This window comes from Sturnira hondurensis, unplaced genomic scaffold (genome assembly GCF_014824575.4).
Source record: "Sturnira hondurensis isolate 20B ecotype Veracruz unplaced genomic scaffold, ASM1482457v3 Scaffold0024385, whole genome shotgun sequence".
NCBI lineage: Eukaryota > Metazoa > Chordata > Mammalia > Chiroptera > Phyllostomidae > Sturnira > Sturnira hondurensis.
This window is the reverse complement of record NW_028097016.1, coordinates 49,833-71,367: the sequence shown is the minus strand read 5'-3', so window position 1 is coordinate 71,367 and position 21,535 is coordinate 49,833. Positions and strand designations below refer to the sequence as shown.

Sequence of the window (21,535 nt, the reverse complement as noted above, 5' to 3'; positions counted from 1 at the left end):
TCACACCAGATGTAGGGCAGGAGCTGCATCCAAGAGGCAGGATAGGCAGCACTGGTCAGGTGAGCCAGGGCAAGCCCCGCAGGCCAGGAGCCAGTGGGTTGCACAGGGAGGGAGCCACTGGTCAGAGGCACCAAGCTGGTTCCTGTAGCTCTGTGCTGGTTTTCTATGTGGTTCAAATCTCTTATATCTCTGGGTACTTGTGCTCTTTCCTCTGCTTGGGCAGCCCGGTGTTTTCATCTCCAGCTAATCAACTTTCAACTTTCTATAGGGGACCAGTTTGTCTTGGGCTGGCAAATGTGACTCTGCTCTGTATGGAAAGCCTACAGAAGCGAAGTGGTGGGCAGGAGCCAGACCTTCAAACCGAGTTTTCCCATGGGAATCAGGCCTAGAAAATGCATACAGACTATTATGGCTTGCTCTTGCTAAAACTCCATCACCCTGGTCCAAAACAACAAATGTGCATTGTCTAACTTCAAGGTAATATCCAAAGCCTGTGTGAATTTTCCCAAGGACAGAGCTAATCAGCTTGTTGCCATTCTCGTCTGCATGTTATTTTCCTTTCCTTGATTGTACCTAAAATGTAGACAAAAATATTCCATGTAATAGATAATAAATCCTTCTTTGATGTAAGACCCAAGAAAAACAATAAAAGCCTATCTAGGAAAGGGTTGGGGCACTCTCCTCTTGAGAGAGTGGCTGAGGCACTCAGAGGCACTCTCCCCTTGAGAGAGTGGCTGTGCCATCCCCTTTTTCTCCACAGGATTGCTGTCACCCGTGCATTTATTCTCGTCTTCAGTCACAACAGGCAGACTGCTGGCCAGAGTCTGCCACAATTTCATCTTAGATCTAGCTCATCCCTTAGGCTGGTAGCTCCCACCTTGGGCTTTTACAACACCCTTTATGTTTTTGAGCTCTGATGCGGACACCGGCAAAGCAGTGTCTGCTGCATTGTGGATGAGATAGGACAAATTCACACAGACTACCAAGTCCTGTGGAGGAAAAGGGACAGCACAGCCACTCTCTCAAGGGGAGAGTGCCTCAACTCTTGCCTTGACAAGCTTTTATTGCTTTTCTGGGCACATTACATGATGGTATTCATTTACTATGCACAGGTTCACTTTAGGTGGTTACCTTTTACAGAAAACAAAGGAAAGAATGTTGCTAATTCAAAGAGAAGGATGTTGCAGACCAAGGGCAAAAGTGGTTGAACTGGTTACACTCCTTACTGGGGAGGTTTAGTACAGATTTTAGGAAGTTACAGTAAGCACTTTTTGCCTCAATTCAGGGTGTGAGAGTTTTAGCAAAAGCAAGTCTCAAAGAGGCCTAGGTACAATGCAGGCCTGATTCCCCATGAGAGAACCTGTCCTTGGGCGTAGGTCCTGTGCATTGGACCTCACTTTCCACTGGGACCTGGGCCCACACCACACAGAATGGTCTCCTATAAGCTCCTTTGAGTCAGGACCTCCATCTTACTCATCTCCAGAGCCCCAGCTCCCAGCACAAAGTAGATGCTCAAGTAAAGCCTGAATGGATGATTGTGGGTGGAGACTGTGGCTCAGGGTTCATTCAGCAACAATCACAGTGTGGTAAGCTTATTGTAAGCCTTGAGAATACTGACATGGATGAATCAGAGTCTGTGCTCTGTGAAGCTGCCACTCTAGAGGGCAAGAAATAATGAGTAAAATAATTACAGGTTGCAATAAATGCCTTGCATTAAAAAAAGTTGCCAATGGAGAAAACATTCTAGAACATTGTCATGATTTTTTAAGTGAGTTTACTAGTAAACCTTATGTTCTTTTTGTTTACATACATTTTCTAGTTCTTTCTGTAGTGAACTTGAGTTACTGGGTTTTTTAAAAAGTGACAATATCCTAGCATTTTCCTGTCCTGAGCCTTTGAAGCAGTCTTTCTCCTGTAATGGTGGGATCCTGGGTAAGGTCTGGGGAGATGGAGCTGGTTGAGTTAATATCATACATTTGCCCAAGACATAACAAATGGGGTAGTAATTGGCTGGCATGGAAAAGGATCATCAGCTCTGCTGAGGGGAGTCAGTAGAGGTTTTACAAAACAGGAAAGACTTGATCAGGAGTCTTAGAGAACAATTAGAGTTTAGAGGCAAAAATGTGGAGGAAAGAAATTGGCAAGTCATTTCACCTCTTTGAGTCTTAAACTTTTAACCTGCGAAATGAGGCAGTACCATATCTTTACTGAGTTTGGGGCCAATTAATTGAGATAGTTATGTAGACCAGCAGCAGCAGCAGTTTCTGGTGCATAGAAGATAATGAGAAGGTATTTTTTGGTTTGGCTCTGAAAGAGCTTGTTCCTCACTGTTCTGATCTTCTCCACAGGCCGAGGACATTGGTTAGTGGCTCGGAAAGGCAACCTCAAAAAGAAGTCCAAGCATATGGTTGAGGCACCAGCTGAAGGTCAGGAAAACCAGAAGATTTCTTTTGACGTCGGAGCAAAGAAAAGAACTCGATGGAAAAACCAAGTGGACATTCCTGGACACGTGCTGGACTTGAATTTTCTGGTGAGAGTAAATGCATCTTGGAATGGCTGGCGATATCAGCCGATGGCTGTCCTGGTCGCTCCACTCTGGTACAACCACCCCCGACCCACCCCAAACTATTGGCAAATTGAGTGGCAACTTGAGGAGAGCCTGGAGGATGAAGGGACCCACAGCTCTCTCTGTGTGTGAAGCTTTCTTCACATCCTCCTTGCGAGCTAGACATTATCATCCCGGTAATGTTGCTGCCCTTGTGCAGGTGGAAAACTGGGGCCCCAAGTGTTCCTTGGCTTTGGCCAAGGTAAATTATGGCTAGTAATTAGAACTCTGGTCTACTCAGGATTAGAACTACTCTGAATTAGAACTCTGGCCTACTAACTTCCAAGCCTGTGCCTTTACATTATATCAGGTAAAAATTCTTAATTGAGTTGGGGAGGCAAATGAGTAAATCAGGGAGAATGGTAAATTGAAAATCCATGCTAGCACCTGGAAGGGTGTAGAGATTCCTGCTCCACTCTGGGGAGACCTCTCTAGGAGCAGGGGGCATGGAAAAGCTCTACATGCCTCAACCTTTGTCCTTGGGGTGTCGTGTCTGGCTGAAGGCCAGGAGAGCCGAGCAGGTATTACCCAGTGTCAGGGCCACGCTTTAGAGAGAGGAATGGGATGGCTGTGTTGGAGACCAGCCAGGTAATTTTACATCTGCTCCGTGCAATGCCTCAGTGGCTTTGCAAAGAAAGACACGTTTTGTAAGCCAATTTAATGTGTAGTCCAGTTCTCATAGCTCCCCACGAAGAATTCTCTGGCAGCGAGAGTGGTTCCCCAGAGATGGGTTTCCGCACAGATCAGATGTTGAAAGAGGGCTTTGAGGAGACAGCTGGTTGCATCTTACAGGTGGTGAGCTGTAAGCTTTTCAAGGAGTCCTGTGGCATGTCTTTCGTGATTTTGTTCAGTCCTCCTTGGGGGTGAGCAGGGCTGAAACAACAGTCCTGAGGAGGGGCGGAAACATTCCCACTGCAGCCCTCTTTTCCCCTGTGTTTCCAGCGACACACACAGTCCCACATTAACTGAGATGGCTTGTTATCCATGTTGCCACTTTGTATAGTAGAAGCAACAAGGATGTGTTTCAGATAATGGGATACCTACCCACCTATTAGACAGTTCCACCTGAATGTTTCACTGGCACCTCATGTTGACTTACTACTCCAATGTCCTTACTCCAAGTCCCCAAACACACCTCTTTCCTAGGGTTTACTATACTGCTTCTATGATGGCACCATTAGCTCCCCAGTCACGAAGCCAGTGAGCTGGGGTTATGCTTGACACTTGCCTCTCCCTCACTGCCCCCCCGTCCTGGCCAAGCCCTGACACTTCTACTTAGTAGTTGTCAAATCTGTTTCTTCTCATCTCCACTGACACTACCTTAGTCAGGGCTACCATCACCTTTTTAAAAAAAATATTTATTTATTTATTTATCTTTAGAGGGGAAGGGAAGGAGAGAGGGAGAGAAACATCAATGTATGGTTGCCACTCATGTGTCCCCTGCTCGGGACTGGCCTGCAACCCAGGCATGTGCCCTGACTGGGAATCGAACCTCCATCCTCTGGTTCACAGGCCTGTGCTCAATCCACTGAGCTACGCCAGCCAGGCCAACCACTATCTTTTATTGGACTAATTAATTCAGTGACATCCTAACTAGTTTAAACCAACTAGGATCTTTTACTTCATGAAAAAAGAATCCAGAGGCATTGTTATTCCACAGTAGGTTAATTAACTGACTAAATGACATCTCCCTAGATCCAGGCTCCCTACCTTCCTGCTCTTGTAACCTGAGCATGTTAACCTGCCTGCTTGGGCTCATTGCCTTCAGGGTCCCAAGATGGCTGCATCAGCCCTGGTCATCACATGTCAAGGATAACATGCAGAGGTAAAAAGAGGGATTGCCTGTTACTGTCTTAGGTCTATTTTCAAAAGTAAGAAAAAGCTTCCCACAACTGGCCTCTCACCCCCAGCAGCCAGTGTTTTATTGGTCAAAACGAGATCACAAGTTCCAACAGTCATTGGCTAGGGGAATGTGACCTCTGTGATTGGATGAGATAAGCCAGGGTGTATTCCTTGGAGCTGGAGTTTAAGGACTTGACCACTCAGAGAAATGTGAATGGCATCAAGGTTCTTTAGCAGGGAATAAGCCGAGAAGTAGCTCCAGGGAAGGTAATTAACCATGTCTGGTAGGTTGGGCTCTCCCCTCCCACTCCCCTCTTCTCCTTTCTGTGTTTATCAGACATAGCAGTCAGCCCCTGCCAAGAAACTTCTGACAGCTTTCCACTGACTGGAGGGTAAAATCCACACCCTTCAAAGAGCCAACATGGGCCCAAATAATCTAATCACCACCTCTCTCACCTTACCTTGTTTTTCATCCTTTCAAAAGCACCTTGCTTTTTCCTGCCTTGATAGCTTTCACAGTCCCCACCACCCACTTCCATGGGACCAATTTCTACTTAGCTCTTAGGTCTCAGCTGAAATATTACTTCTTCAAGTATTTTCTCACATCCAGACTAAGATTAGGACTTCCTATATTGTCGCTCTTAGCATCTTGAATTTCTCATTTAAAATATTTATTGCATTATGAAAACTTGCTTACTACTTGGCTTCCATGCATTTGTAAGTTGTATGAAGACGTGGAATATTTCTGTTTTTTCTTTATTGTCTTCCCAATGCCTTGTTCCATGTCTAAACATAAAAGACACCATAAATAAATGATCAGCAGGACAAAAAGTAATGATCTGTTACACTGAAGTAGCAGCTCCAAAGCTGAAATTTTCTCCCAGCACTAGTTATGAGGGGCAACATTTGGTAGTCAAAAGAGCACAGAGTTGGTGGTTACAGATTTGGATTCAAATCGTAGATCTCTCGCTCACCAGCTATAGGATATCAGGCAAGGCATTTTAGCCTTATTTTTCTCATTTTAAAAGGGAAATAATAATAGTTTGGATAAGAAGAAAGTTTGTTAATATATTTAACATAATATATGTCCTAATGTAGTGCTTAATAAATATTTGGTGAATGAGTAGATGAATGAATGAATGAACAAATTATAACAAATGTATATAAGATGGGTAAAGCCCCAGAAATACAGGTTTTTAAAGGGCCAGATAGAGGAAGTGGGGCCCCAAAAGGCGGAGAAAGAACAGAGAGGAAGGAGTCCCCCTAAGAACCCTGTAAAGCCGATGTCACTCTCCCCATCTTACAGATGGGAAGCTGAGAGGGGGATGAGCTGAGATGGTAGCTTGGTTCTGAACAGCTTCAAAGCCCACACCCTTCCCACTGTGCCAGGCTGCCTTCCTCAACAGGGAGTCATTTGTTGTCTTGGCCAACTATATAAACTGCCTTGGGGCCTTGAGAATTGGTTCTCTGCACTGTATTCCAGCTGAAGCACCATTGTGTGAGGAAGCCATCAGACCTGTGCACGATCAATGTGAGCGGCCTGAAGTTCTCCAAGGTAAGGCCAGCCAGCAGAAGCGGAATCAGGGTGAGCGAGTCCTGGGGTGGCTCCTGGCTCTGTCCATAGGACCTTCAGAGTCCCTGGGGAATGGGAATTTGGTCACAAAGGAGGGGGTGGTTCAGACAAGGACTCATTGGGTGGAAGCAACATTAAGACACAATCTTTTGCTTTAAATTTTGTATTGCCATTGTTCCATGTGAGGTGAATTAAAGGAACTAGCCTGGTGGAAGTAGGTCTGGATTGCTGTAGAAATTTGTTGGCATATACTTATTATGTGACAGAGTTCCTATCAAAAGAACCCGCAGGAGAAATTTCTGTCAGGTTTTAGTGCCACAAGTTAATGTTTCTCCCAAGATGCTAGTTTGTCCTTAACGTATAGGACAAACGTGACTCGTGTAATAAGTCATGTTCCTTTCTTTGCATTTACTGATAGGCACCTCAGAGCTGAATGTGTGACCTCCCTATTAGCCATCACATTTGGATATGCCATAATATAGGATATTATGGGATATATTTTTGGCTTGTAGGCCTTCCTTGGCATATAAAGAGAGATTGCTTATGTAATACTATATAGCAATTAAAGTGAATGAGCTAGAGCTACATGTGTCAACACAAGTAAATCTCAAAACCAGTTCTGAGTAACAAAGGCAGGTCACAGAATATCTACAATATGCTGCATTTAATATAGTTTTTAAAACATGTAAATGATACCATATGTGTTTTATGGGCACATATATGTAATGTAAGTATGGGGATGATAATCACCTATTCAGTATCACCGTCACCTGTGGGAAAGAGATTGGAGAATGTGATGGGGAGTGGATATGGGGGGAATCCTCTGAAATGCTTTATTTCTTTAAAGAAACTTGAAGCAAGGATAGCAAAATACTCAGATTTGTATTAAAGCTGGATAGTGTTACATGGGTCTTCAGAGTATCTTTCACTCTACTTTTCTGAATATTCTTTCGAAATGCCTTCGCACAGGCCAAAGAAAAGGACTTCAAGCATTTTGATTCTGTGATTTACATCAATGCTTCGGAGAACCTGCTGCCTCTAGGTGAGCCTTTCCTTCCTGAGAGCTGTCTTCTGCCTCTGGGCCCACGCAGCCAATCAATCACTCATGTTAGAACCTGCCTGGCAGTCCATCCATGGCTGCAGTGCAGTAAGCTGGGGCCTGGAGGGCACATAGACCTGGATTCTAACCCACAGTGGGCACCACCTACTTAGAACATTTCTCTGTGAGCTGCTGAGTCCTCTATCTGTAAATGGAGATAATTCCCTTGCTTTCTTTCTCCCCAAGGTAAGATGCCTGGTAGACTCAAATGAGGTGGGTATATACAGATTAAGAGCTCCTGTTAGAGCATAAAGCCTTCTTGTTTATTCAGCAAGCCCACAGCGACCCCTGCTGGGTGACAGGACTATGTGAATGCTTGGCTTTTAAAAATGAATGCATCCAGGTCCCGTTCTGGTGAGTCATAGATTGGTGGGAGAGATGGGCTCGGACTGGAGCAGAATACAGGAAGGGCAATGATAGAGGGTATCACAAAATGCTGTGCAAGTGTATGAGCAGGACATCAACCCGGGCCAGAGTGGCAGGAGAAACTTCTGAGGAGAGGAGCACCTCTGCTCCTCTAAAAAGTAAATAGGAGAGACTCAGGAAGTAGGAGATAAGGAGGCATTTCAGGTTAACGGAGTAGAGAAACTTCATATGTTTGCAGGTAGTAGAGAATGGAGACTAAAAGGCTTCATAGGGACTAGGTTATCAAGGACCCTGAATGACTTGGACTTAATCCTGCAGGCAAAGAGAGCCTTGAATATATTTTAAGTAGATTGCCCATTCCTGTCAGGGCACAAGCCTGAGTTGTGGGCCATGTCCCCAGCTGGGGGCGCTTGAGAGGCAGCCGATCAGTGTATCTCTCACACATCAGTGTTTCTCTCCCTCTCTTCCTCCCTCCCTTCCCCTCTCTCCAAAAATAAATTTAAAAAAATATTTTTAAAAAATAAAGTAAATAGAGACTCAGTGGTGGCTCTGAGGAGGAAGGGCTTACAAGACCACCATAACACCAAGTTCACTTTGAAAGCTCTAAGTAATTCCACACGGTGTGCCAGCCACACCGCATCAGCAGTTTCTCTTCCATTTGAGGACATGGAGTCCTCATAGCGTTCCGTGTAGCAGTCCATGAACCATCCGTGAGCCAGTCTCTCTGGCCTCCAGCCCAGGTCCAGGACTATGAGACTCTCATTGGGTGGATGCAGGAGCCACTCTGGCTTAGAAATGTCACTCCCCACAGGAACAAACAGCTACTGTGACACTCCATAGACATTGCTCATCGAGTTCCTGCAAAGCACATGTCCAGTTATAGGAGTCACCAGGGAAGCTCAAAATTATGGTGCCTCCTTCAGATGTTTATTATCCATTTATACTTTCCCCTAGTTCAGATGTGATGTTTCCCATAGCAGTCCTGCCTAGTGATGTAGTTGTCATGCCATTTGCTTCAGGTTACCAGGGAATAGGGCTAGAAAGTTAACCCAAGGTCCAGTTGTCATAGAGAAAGGGAGAAGTGTTTTTACCTTTTATCCAGATAGCCTAAAAGCTACCAATAGGTGAATGGTTAAATAAGCTAGGGTATGTCTACATTGTAGAGTATAATTCAGACATTGTACAGATCTGTGTGTTTTGACATGGAATAATTCTTAGGGAAAAAGGCAAGTCATGTCACAGTGTGAATGGTGTGCTTCCATTTCTGTGAAAAGAAGTGTGTGTCAGTGCACACCTGAGAGAAAGACTGGAGATGCATGAAACTTTCAAGAGTTATCGCTGGGAATTGAGACTAAAGGGAATTATTATTTTTTCTGTGTGTTTTGTTTTGCTTACTGTTTTGGGTGACACGTTCAACTTTTATATTTCATTATAATGTTTTAAATGGACTTTGGAGTTAGACCGACTTAGATCCACTTTTTGGCCCTTCACTCACCGGAAAGTCTATTTTAGCAAATCACTCAGCCTAGCTGAGCCTTGGATTTCTCAGCAGTAGAAGGGAAATAGTACTGTTTTCTGGGATTGTTAGAGATTTAGAGGTCATGTATGTAAAGCACCTTACACAGTGCCTGGCCCAACCCAGTGGGAACCCAGTAAATGACCATTGTTAATATCTTTCTCTTAAGTCTTTTACAAGCTGAAGATTCTCTTTCTCCTCCCCCTGTAGAAGTATTTCACACATTTCCAGCCTTAAAGGAACTGGACCTTGCATTTAATGGCATCAAAACAATCTACGTGAAAAATGGAGACTTTAATTTCTTGGAAGTAAGTTGGAGGTAGGGAGATTTGGTGCCCACCTGTTTCCCTATAAAGAATGGGTGTAGAGGTCTCCCTCTACTGCTTATAACTGTTGGAAAAGGCTTCTCAGGGCCTTTACTGCCAGACGCTTGCTTCAGGGCAGTCCCCCAGGGAGAGTGGTAGGGCTGGGGGTAGTGATTGGGAGGATGGGTTTGCTGGTGGCAGTGGTGGTGGCAGCAGTGGCAAATAGATGAGAATATATTATTGCTATGGCCATGGTGCATGTTAGGGTGGCTAGTGACATGGGCTGTGAAAGAATTCACAAAGAGAGGAAAGTGCAGAGAGCAAAGTTTTATTTGTTTCTACCTTCCCAAGAGAAGGAAGGGCTAGGTATGGAGAAATGCACCAGCCCCGAGGGATGGGGGCTTTGAGCTTTTCCTCAAGGACAAGGGGACTGGGGTGGTTGTAGAGCAGGATGTTCCAGTTGGTCTTGCACAGGCTGCAGCTTGTCTCGATGTTATCTTTGGGCTCAGGGTCCCATCCTTGTGGTCTGGCATGTCCTGTTCCTGGCATGTCCTGTTTCGTAAGTTCCCGGAGCCTCTGTGCCTTTAGGGCACTTCCAGTCATTTTCTAGTCCTGAGGATAAAGGCTCACAAAACAATTAGGGTCAGTCATGCTTTATGGGGTCCAGCTAGCCCTGGCAGAGAGGGTCTGAAAGAGGGGCTTTTGCCCTGTTAGTGCATGGTCCTAGAAAAAAATGCCAAAATTCATGTCCAAAGAGTCTATGCAGAAAAGTGAATTTAAACAGAGTATTAAAGGAAGGAGAGCTTGAGGGAGATCTGGATCAAGTGGGAGTTAAGTGTTAGGTAGGTACAGCAGATTGACCACCTGAACTAGAGGCATTATGGACTGATTCCAGAGACCCATCCTGGTCTGAGTGAGCCGGATTGGTTGCATCGGGCTTGGATGAAGCAGGCTATAGGCCTAGTCCATAGGCCCAGAGATGAGTGTGAAATAAAATAGGACTCTTGTGAGTGCTACAGCAGACTCTTGACATTTGAACATCTGCATCTGCTCTCTAAGCCCCAGATTAAAAAATATAGAAAAATTAGTTTGCATTCTTGGCTTTCTGCTAAATTAAATTTTTCATAGTCATGCATTTTGTACACAGCTCTTGTACTTCAAGTTATGTGTCTTCAACTTGCACAAAAACTTTAGTGCCACTTTTCACAAAGAAACAGAGCTTTTGTCACTACCTGAGAGTCACTGTGTACTTGGAGAGCAGAGGACAACAGAGCTGGAGCCAGGTGTGGGTCTGGGCAGCGGGCCAGGCTCCCTTGCTGAGCAGTCTCTTCCCTGCACATTGGCCTTATAGCAGAAGTGTTTCCAATTCAAACCTTCGGGTTGATCCCAAAGAGTTGGTAACTTAAATTATTTAATCTGCAAACATCAGTAGTCGGCCATTCACAAAAGCCCCACTTAACCTGGTCTTGGCAGAGAGAGAGAGAGTGCAAGACCTTACACAGAGTTAATTTTTTAAAAACTTGATGTCCTTTATATGCCAAAGTTTTAAGAAGTTTTAACTGCTTGCTTGGACCCTGGCCAGATGGTTCATTTGTAGTATTGTCCTGTACACCAAAATATTGAGGGTTCAATTCTTGGGCAGGATGCATACCTAGGTTGTGGGTTCAATCTCTGGTCAGGGTGCATACAAGAAGACAAACAATGGATGTTTTTGTCTCACATTGATGTTCCTCTCTCCCTCTCTCCCTCTCTCCCTCTCTCCCTCTCTCCCTCTCTCCCTCTCTCCCTCTCTCCCTCTCTCTCTCCCTCTCTCCCTCTCTCCCCTCTCCCCCTCCCCTCCCCCCTCTCTCCTTTCCTTCCTCTCTCAAATCAATAAAGTATATCCTCAGGTGAACATTGAAAAGAAAAAAAAAGTTTTAACTGCTTGGGAAGGCAATCTTCCTATAATGGATTATGTGTCCTTGTATTTTTTTAAAAATATTTTTACATCCTCACTTGAGAACATGCTTAGAGAGGGGGAGGGAGAGAGGGAGAGAAACATCAATCAGTTGCCTCTCGCACATGCTCCAACTAGGGACTGAACCCATGACCTAGGCATGTGCCCTGACCAGAAATCAAATCCATGACCTTTTGGTCTATGAGGTGATACTCCAACCAACTGAGCCACTCTGGCCAGGGCATTCTGAAAGCATGCCATACTGAATGTAATGGACTTTCACTCTGTGTTTTCAAGTTATATTGAGGATTATAAGGATTTCTATGATTTGGAATAGGAGTGGTCCTCAGACTTGTCCAGTAAGCATAATTCCTAAAAGCCAATAAAACAGAGAGAGTAAATTTATAACAACTGATGCAATTTTATGCTGTGTTAAAAACATTTTATATTAGATTTTGGTATAGATAGTGGGAAATAGGTTCCAGATATTCTAGAGATACAGGGAGTCATTGCCCTGACCTACAAGCCTGGGAGTTTTTATGACCTTCCATTTGTTCATTATTTTACTTTTTATTTATTTTTCTTTTTTATATATTTTATTGATTATACCATTACAGTTGTTCTTTTCCCCCCTTCATTCCCCTCCACCCACACACTCCCTCCCCCACCATTCTCCCCCCCCCTTAGTTTATAACTACGTGTCTCAAGTTCTTTAGATTCTATATTTCCCCCACTATTCTTGCCCTCCCCCCCATCCATTTTCTACCTACTGTCTATGCTACTTTTCCTGTGTACCTTCTCCCCAATTCCCCTCCTCCCACTCCCCTGTTGCTAACCCTCCACGTGGTTATAAACTAAGGGGGAGAATGGTGGGGGAGGGAGTGTGCGGGTGGAGGGGAATGAAGGGGGGAATAGAACAACTGTAATGGTATAATCAATAAAATATATAAAAAAGAAAAATAAATAAAAAGTAAAATAATGAACAAATGGAAGGTCATAAAAACTCCCAGGCTTGTAGGTCAGGGCAATGACTCCCTGTATCTCTAGAATATCTGGAACCTATTTCCCACTATCTATACCAAAATCTAATATAAAATGTTTTTAACACAGCATAAAATTGCATCAGTTGTTATAAATTTACTCTCTCTGTTTTATTGGCTTTTAGGAATTATGCTTACTGGACAAGTCTGAGGACCACTCCTATTCCAAATCATAGAAATCCTTATAATCCTCAATATAACTTGAAAACACAGAGTGAAAGTCCATTACATTCAGTATGGCATGCTTTCAGAATGCCCTGGCCAGAGTGGCTCAGTTNCCACGTACCTCGCTCCACGGCAGGTGAGTGTGCCACCGCTGTCAGCCCTCCACCACTGGGTTCGCCCCCTGGGGCCTGCGTGGTCTGTCTCACTGCACGCGAATGTGCGACCTTGGTCAGTCTGTTCCACACCCCGACTAGTTCTGGGCTGCCTGCGCTCCTAGGTCTGTCCTGCCCGACCCAGCTCCGCTGCTGGCTCCACCTCTTACCGTCCTCGTTGAACGGTTCGTAGCTGTCGGACTTCCGTATAATTCCGTTTTCTGGTCTCTGGGTGTGTGTTAGTTCTCCAAAACTTTTGTTGTATCCAAACTTGGTTGTGGGAGAAGGCACAGTGTTTCCACCTATGCCTCCATCTTGGCAGAAGTCTCATTATTTTACTTTTTAAAAAGTAGTTATTGACCTCCTTCATGCCATGCATTTTGCCAGGTATCTTGTCTTCCTTACACCTGCTATTTCAAATCCCTATTTCAAGTGCCAATGGGTTGTGGGGAAGGGACCTGACTATAGGCTCTGACCCCACAACTGACTAGATTGGATCTACGGGATGGTCATAATTGACTTCTTAGATGTCCTACTTCATAGTTTGGTAGCTTCCGATGAATAGTATTTACCCAGCAGACCCAGCCTTACCCAAGGGAATTAATTTACATAATAGAGCAGACCAGCCCTGGCCGATGTGGCTCAGTTGGTCAGAGCATTGTCCCATAACCAAAAGGCTGTGGGTTTGATTCCTGGTCAATGCACATGCCGAGGTTCTATCCTCTACCCTCCCTCCCCAACCCTGGGTGAGGTCATATACGAGAGACAACCAATCAGTGCTTCTCTGTTGCATCAAAGTTTCTCTCTCTCCCTTTCCTCTCTCCCTTCTTCTCTCTCTAAAAGCAATGAAAAAAAAGCTCTTGGGTGAAGAGAGAGAGAACAGACCAAAGTGATAATGCAGAATATAAATAAGACCAAACCTCTTGGCCAATCTTTTGTTTTCATCTCTCTGATTTGCAAGGGCCCTCTAAGAAAAAGAATAAACCTGTCAAGTGTCCTGAATTTGCAGCTCATAGTAATGAATATTTTGATTTGTGATAAAATTCTGATGTGACTCAGCAGATGCAGTAGCCAGGTTAGGAATCTTCTGCCCTTGTTTGCCAGAAAGGCTGCCATCCAGAGTAGAATTCTTTAGGAGTCAATGTAGATAAACTTAATTTTGCCATGATTTGATTCCCTGCAACCTGGTCTGAAAAAGGGTCAGTGGGAGCCGTGCCCTGAGAGTCAGGAGAACTTGTTTCTAGTCTTGGTCCTGCCATTACCTTGGCGTACCTCCATGGCCAAATAACGCATTCTCTCTGGGACTTAAGTTTCCCCTCTGGAAATTCTGGGCCAGCTGTGAAATTCTGTGATCTGTGATTCTAAGACTTCGTTTCTTTGAGCTGCCCTTAATTCTATGGAAAGCAAATTTGGACCCAACATTAAATAGCTAAAGCAGCTAGAATAAGGGTCAGCAAACATTTTCTTCAGGAGGCCAGACCATGAATATTTTAGGCTTTGTGGTCTATATGGTCACACCTAGTCAACTCCTAGTCAATTCTGCTGTCATAGGAGGAGAGCAGCCATAGACAGCACATAAACAATGAGCACGGCTGTGTTCCACTGAGACTTTATGATGTGGAAACTTTAATTTCACATAATTTTCATACAGTACTCTTCTTCTTTTGATTTTTTCCAACCATTTAAAAATGTAAAAAGTATTCTTAGCTCACAGCTCAAACAAAACAGGCAGCAGGTTGAATTTGGCTCACAGGCCTTAGTTTGCCAACTCCTGAGCGTGAACAGCGGTGACACAGCTCAGGGTGGCCGGTGTGGGGAGTGCGGTGCAGCAGAGTGTGGGAGGGTGAGCCTGGAGAGGTGTCAGAACAGAAACTGTGGAGAACCTGGGAAGTCTTGCTAAGGTGTTTGAGTCTTATCGTGTGGACAATAGGAATCCGTTGAAGGGTTTGGAACTGAGGGGTAATAGGGTCAGAACTGTACTGTAGAAAAATTCACTATAGCTGCCATATGAAAAATAGTTGGAGGGACCTGGTATAAGAGACCTTAAGGATGTAGAATCCATTGTCTGTTGACCACCCACATTTAGCTATATAATGTTGGGTCCAAATTTGCTTTCCACAGGGAGAGAATTTTCCCCACCTTTACCCATCCTTGTCCAGGCCAGCTTTCCAGGCCTTCCTCCTTGAAGGCTAGCTTCTCTCTTTGCCCCTGCCAAGTGGGATCACACTTTTGTGTAAACTCTCAAACCTTGAAATTTGCTGCTGGCAGCATGAACTTGGCACTCATTAGGGTGCTTGGCACCTCTCATAGCCTATCCAGTCTTATCAAGCTCTCTCTTAGTAATATGGATTCTAATTATAGCCAGACCATTTATAGTTTATCAGAACAAGCAAAGCTGCCTCCTGCCTCCTGACTTCTATACATACTACTTGCTGCACTGCATGGTTTTTGGGGGGGTTTTTTGCTCTTAACAATTTGGTGAATACAGACTAGTCTCTGAGGATCGCTGCTCTGTGAAGCTTGTCTGGACCCCTGGTAGAGCTGACCATTCCTTCTTTTGTGCCTCCATTGGTCTGTGCTCAGTATCTATCCCAGCAGCATTGCTTCTTAGCAGACACGTATGTATTTAGCTATGCAACTAGGTGGTGAACTNCTTCTATACATACCACTTGCTACACTGCATGGTTTTTGGGGGGTTTTTTTGCTCTTAACAATTTGGTGAATACAGACTAGTCTCTGAGGATCGCTGCTCTATGAAGCTTGTCTGGACCCCTGGTAGAGCTGACCATTCCTTCTTTTGTGCCTCCATTGGTCTGTGCTCAGTATCTATCCCAGCAGCATTGCTTCTTAGCAGACACGTATGTATTTAGCTATGCAACTAGGTGGTGAACTTGCAGAGGGCAGGATCAGTTAAAGTAAACCTTCAGTGTAGAGCGGCCTCCAAGGAAGGGATGGTAACGATGACGACAGTCAACATCAACTGAGCATTTACTGTGTACTAGACTCCATGGTAAAGGCTTTGCCTACGGAATTCCTCATATGAGCCCATTCATATTTCCACTTTACAGATAAGGAAACTCAGGTTAGGTAATTTGCCCAAGATCACACAGTTAGCCAGGACTTAAATCCAGGTCTACAGAGCCTATCAATTAATTACTACAGTGGAGTCAGACCAAACCCAGTCCTCCTCTGATGGTGACCTGCGGTCAGTTGTAGATGTCTGACTTCGTACTATACTTCAGTGTGTGACCAAATACCTTGCTTCTGCACCAGCTGCATAAGATGCTGAAACTGGCCCCATTCAATGGGCTACTATGGATGTGTGTAGGTGGAAGGGAGCAGACTTGTACATGAGAGCTAAAGTGAATGTTTACAGAGGCTCAGAAGAGTTAATGAAGGCTGTGCCCATATCCTTTACCCCAATTGCCTTTTTCTTTATAGAGAAAAACTCAGTTTCCTGACTGTCTTCTGACCCCTGTCAACTATCTGATAGAAGGTGGTTGATGATGGGGCAACAGGTTGGGTCATTATCCTTATAAGCCAGTTCATTTCAGCTGATAGTTTGTGTGCACCTACTTAGTGCCAGGTCCTTAGCTAGGCCACAAGGATACAGAGATATAGTGGCATGGCCCTCGACCTCGGAGAGTTGATGGTCTAGTCCACCACTGTGTGCCAGGACTCTGCTGGGCAATCTGTGTGCCACCATCCTTACTCCTCAGACATGTGTCCAGCTATTGCAGATAACAGGCTTACTGCTAGAAAGACCCCCAGAGCAATCTAGAAAAAGCAAAGTCAGAAGAGAGATTCCATCTAGCTGGAGAATTAGGAAAGGTTTTGTAAGGAAGCAGCTTTTGAGCTGGTCTTTTGGGGCTTAGATTGAGATACATGGAGAAAGGCATTTCTGGTTGAGTGCACAACTCAAGCAAAGATCTCTAGGCGAGGTGAGGCAAGGAATGGGGAAGAGTTACTTTGACTAGCACTAAAGCATAAATAAAGGTTTGCGATAGGAGCTTAGGCTGGCAAATAGGTTGGGAACGGACTCTAGTAGACCTTAATTGTTAGTACAAAGAGTCAGGATTGTTTTAGCCTGTAGGTGATTGGATACCCAAAAGATAAAAAAAAGTAGCAAACTCCCACCTCGTATATAAAAATCATTGTCATGCATAGTACTCATGTTCCTCCTTTTCTTACAATNAAGCAGCTTTTGAGCTGGTCTTTTGGGGCATAGATTGAGATACATGGAGAAAGGCATTTCTGGTTGAGTGCACAACTCAAGCAAAGATCTCTAGGCGAGGTGAGGCAAGGAATGGGGAAGAGTCACTTTGACTAGCACTAAAGCATAAATAAAGGTTTGCGATAGGAGTTTAGGCTGGCAAATAGGTTGGGAACGGACTCTAGTAGACCTTAATTGTTAGTACAAAGAGTCAGGATTGTTTTAGCCTGTAGGTGATTGGATACCCAAAAGATAAAAAAAAGTAGCAAACTCCCACCTCGTATATAAAAATCATTGTCATGCATAGTACTCATGTTCCTCCTTTTCTTACAATAATGTCTTTACACCACAGTTCCTGGACCTTTCCTTCAATAGCCTGACTGCAGAGGCCATCTGTGATCTGGGGATTCTGCCACACCTCCGCGTCCTGCTTCTCACAGGCAATGGGCTCACCTCCCTGCCACCGAGCTTGGCTGTCACAGAGCAGTGAGTTCTACTTCCCAGAGTCCATCCCATGTGTTCTCTCGTGAACATCCGCCTGGGTGTAAGTGCCCAAGGAAATAGTCCAGAGCAGTTCAGAAGTGCTGCAAAGACAGGATGTGAGTGCTTCAAGCAGGAGAATGCCACCTACCAAAGCTCCCAGTAAGGGCAACTGTGGGAGCAGTGTCCTGAAGGAGAGGGAGGCTTCAGGTGCATCTCCACCACTCCTCTGTGCCATTAGGAGAGGCAAGTCGCTTCACCTGCCTCTGATGGGTGACTGATAAATTGTGGATATTTCTTTAGCCAGACTATTCCTCCTGAACCCTCTAAATAAACTTTGCATATTCCCATTCTGCACATTTGCTGAGGCCATGCCTTCTGGCCACAATGTACTGGTTCTTCCTCTCTTAATAATAATAGCACATATGTAGTGCTTACTGTGTGCCAGACACTGTTCCCATTACTTAACACATGCTAAGTCATTTAATCCTCACAAGAACCCTACAAGGTAGCCATCCTATTATTATCCCTATCTTACAAACAAGGAGATTGAAACGCAGCTAAGTTACATAACTCTCCCAGGGTTACAAATCCAGTGAGTGGCAGAGCCTGGATTTGAACGAAACCCATCTGACTCCAGAGATCACCATTACATTCTCTTCTTATGCAGAATCTGTGTATATTTCAAGAGTCTCAGACCTTCCTCCTTTCCCTGTCAGAAGGCTTCTCACCTTAACTATTTTTAAGTGCTCACTTCAGTGACTTCAGTACATTCCCATTGTTGTGCAACCATCCCCACCATCCCTCTCTGGAACTCTTTTATCTTGCAAAAATTCCATGAACTTTGATGACTAAACCCAACTCTTCTGAGAAGAATATCAGATCATTCCCAGGATTCCAAACATACTTCTTTCTGCCTCAAGGTATAATAGCGATCATATCTGCTTTCAATAATCAGTATCAGTCACCCAGCCAAAATGGTAAACCTCTTTTTTCTTGCCGATTGCTTCAGTGAAACAAAGAACCCAAGTGGCCCATAGCAAACTCAACCTCCAGTTAGGTGGAACTACGTATTCTCGTGCCCTTTGCCAAAGCATTCCTCTGCAGGAAACCAAGGCCTCTAACTCAGATAACTCAGTGTCAGAGGGTGAGAAGCAGAAATGCTGCCAGCAGATGGTTGGGTTCACCGGTCAGAGGGCCTGCTCCCATTTCACTTGTTGATTCGTGGAGCCTTCATTGTGGCTGTGAGGCTTTCTCGGCCTCTCTCCACAGCCCTAGTGGAAAAATGGCCCCAAATATTTCGTGAACCCTTTTGCATCCCTTCTTCCAAATACTGACTCCCTCCACCCATTGGAGTTTTTCAAAGCTGGTTAGTTCCCAGATGCCTTAAAGAAGGCTGTGTGTGTGTGTGTGTGTGTGTGCTGTACTTTCTAATTTATACTCGGGAGAATTGGCCCACATTATTTAGTCTGCAGTACCATGAAATTTTCCATTTATTTTGGCCAGGTTCCTAGGGGTACTCAGTATGGAACCAGTTTAACCCAAACTAGCTGGATATTTTCTGAATCACTCTGATGATACGAAGCTGGGCTACAGTTTTGTGAGAGTACCAGTCGGCCCTTCCCACTCCCCTTGGCTGTTCACTCCAAGGCCATCTTCCCCTGGCTCTGGGGTGAGGAAATGGGTGCGGTTCTGGTTCAGTCTCTCCCAAGGCATGTCTCTTTAAGGGCCCAGATTCATATGGGGGCCTCCAGTCACAGGGCCCTCCTCCTATTTCAGCAAGCAAGTGTCCTCAAGGCAAAAGTGGCTTCTTGTGCTCAGTTCCTGTCTCTGGGTATTTAGGTTTCGGCATAAAACTCCCTTTCTCTCTTCACATCTCCGACATGTTTTTAAGTGATAGACATTTTTTCCATTTTATTTTATTCATTATTCCAGTTGTTTTCAGCTGGAATAGACTTTGCTACATGAAGTAAGGCAGGTCTGCACTACTCTGTGCTCCTGTTTCCTTCCATGTTAGATGGGGAGGATAAACGCTCTCCTGCTTTCATCAGAGTACCAGTTGGAATAATTGGGCTTTGAAGACTGTGAGGCTCCAGACGAATATTATTGTCATTTTCTTCCCACTTGTCTGTCCACATTCAATATGCTCTGTGGATTCCTCTTCTTCTACCAACTTCTTAAATGTTGGCAATCCTCAGTTGTCCTCTTTCAGCCTGCTGTTTTTCTTTACCTTTATACTCTTTCGTGGTGGTTTCAACTTGTCCAAAGTCTGCCTCTGTAGCACAGGACCCCCAAACCAGGGAGTTGCTTAAGGGTTCATGATATTCTGAAAAAAACCGGAGGACTAGCAGGTGTGGACATGCTATTACTCACATGATGGGGGAGCGCACTGATGGCGGCAGGTTGGTGCAAGAGAGACTGCACCCCCTCCAGTCTGAGGCTCATTATAAAGGGTCCCAGACAAAGGCAGCCCAGGTCCAGGTTGCACAAACCTACGTGTGGCCCGGAGCTACATGGCATCAGTGTGTACGTGCAGATGGAAAAGGTCAAGGAGCAGTCACAGGACAAGAAGCTGCTCTCAAAAGGAGACAAGGAAAGCATTAAATACAATCTGTTCCCAAAACAATACACATTCCTTCTGGCCAGGAGCCCTCTGACTAGCCCTAAGTCATGGGAGGGGAGAAAGCCATGAATTAACCCCACAGCCTCACTTCTATCTTCTGAACTATAAACCCGTATATCCTGCTTGTCCTTCCAAACTCAGCACGTATGTGCCCTCGCCGTGTGGGCTTCAGTGGGGGCACTACCCTCCATCCAATGTGCTGTTGTCTAGGCTAGAAACATGGGCTTGGGCCTGAATTCTTCCCTCTCTGACCTCACACATCCCTTCAGTTGTCAGATGCTGTGAATTACACTTCCTAATTTTTTCTCAAACTTGTCCATTTCTATTATCCTTCTGTTTGGTCTCAGTTTCCAGTTTCTCACCTCTCAACCCATCCTCCTTGCCATCAGCCAAAATGGTGTTTCAGAAACACACGTGTCGTTCTGCCCCTCCCTGCTTAGAGTCCTTCAGCAGCTCCTCGGTGTGCTCAGGCTCGGCTCCCATTAACATGGACGGCGAGGCTTCCCATGAACTGGCCCTGCCTACTTCCCCATCCCTTCTCTTCACCTTCTGCCATTTCATGATGTACCTCCAAACCTCCATTTTTGGATACATCACACTATTCTCTCCGTCTGGGTGAGTGAGAGGAATCATATTTGGCCTACTCCATCTTTAGAGTGCTCTCAAACTTGTTTTGACTGACAGCTGATACTTGAGCTCTCCCACTAGGTCTCTTCCCTTTTCCCCTTGAACCACACAAGTTGGCTCTCTGCCTTGATGATCAAGGAGCAGCGAGGGATTGTTACCTCCTTTTCTCTAATCACTGTGTTCCTAATGCTGCTAAAGGGGTACCAGCTTTTTGCAGCTGCACCATAAGTCCTTTTTCACACCAGCAAACTGTTCATTGATGTCTCCCCCGTCCTGTGTTTGGCCTGGTGGGTTTTCTGTATCTTATCACAGATGCTGATCTGACATTTGAACAGACCTCAGAGCTTGCTAGATTTTATCTTGTTTGCTGCAGCCCTTGGTTCAGTCTGTTGAGCAATATTTTTAGCAAAAGTCTTACAATGTAACATGAAGAAATCCCCTTTCACCACAGAGATAAAGGAATTGACCAGGCCCAGAGATGCTCAACATCTGCTGGGACTGATTGCAAGCCAAGCAGCAGCAGCCCCAGAATTAGAGCCCAGGGCCCCTGACCCCCATCCCCGTGCTTAGTCTACAATGGCGCACAAACGTCCCATTCCTGAGTTCAACCCCAGGGGAACATTCCTACCTTCTAAATAAGTTAAATCCATTAGACTTTAAATGGTAATAATTCCTTTGGCCAAGAGAAGGTGTAAGAAAAAATAGCACCACTCTGAACAGCTGGAAACCTCGGCCTCTCCCCTCCTGACAGGCTCTCGTCACTCCAAAGAGCGCTTCTCCCACATTTGCCATGGGAAGGGCTTAGTGGGAGAGCCCGACACTTTCCTCTGAAGTCTTGCATCTTGTTCTCCTCACTCACCTATTGACTGTCCCTGTATTTTAACACCTCTGTTTTAGAGACAGAATGACACTTTTCTGTGTTATAATTAGGGTGAAAATTTTAAAAAGGCAAAGCACTGTAACTTGTCAGGACAGAGCCAGCTTCTCCATTAT

At 45.0% G+C, this 21,535-nt stretch overlaps 1 protein-coding gene across 3 annotated transcripts in view; it reads left to right on the top strand.

The window, feature by feature from the left end:
* The window catches only part of XRRA1 (X-ray radiation resistance associated 1), a 61,864-nt gene that overhangs the window by 8,784 nt on the left and 31,545 nt on the right, over positions 1 to 21,535 (top strand). For all 3 annotated transcript variants that reach the window (XM_037038412.1, XM_037038411.1, XM_037038413.1), the window contains exons 4-8: positions 2,349 to 2,530; positions 5,931 to 6,002; positions 6,990 to 7,062; positions 9,212 to 9,309; positions 17,165 to 17,298. In XM_037038412.1, the coding sequence (XP_036894307.1) occupies positions 2,349 to 2,530; positions 5,931 to 6,002; positions 6,990 to 7,062; positions 9,212 to 9,309; positions 17,165 to 17,298 (559 nt within the window). The remainder of the gene's footprint in view (positions 1 to 2,348; positions 2,531 to 5,930; positions 6,003 to 6,989; positions 7,063 to 9,211; positions 9,310 to 17,164; positions 17,299 to 21,535) is intronic.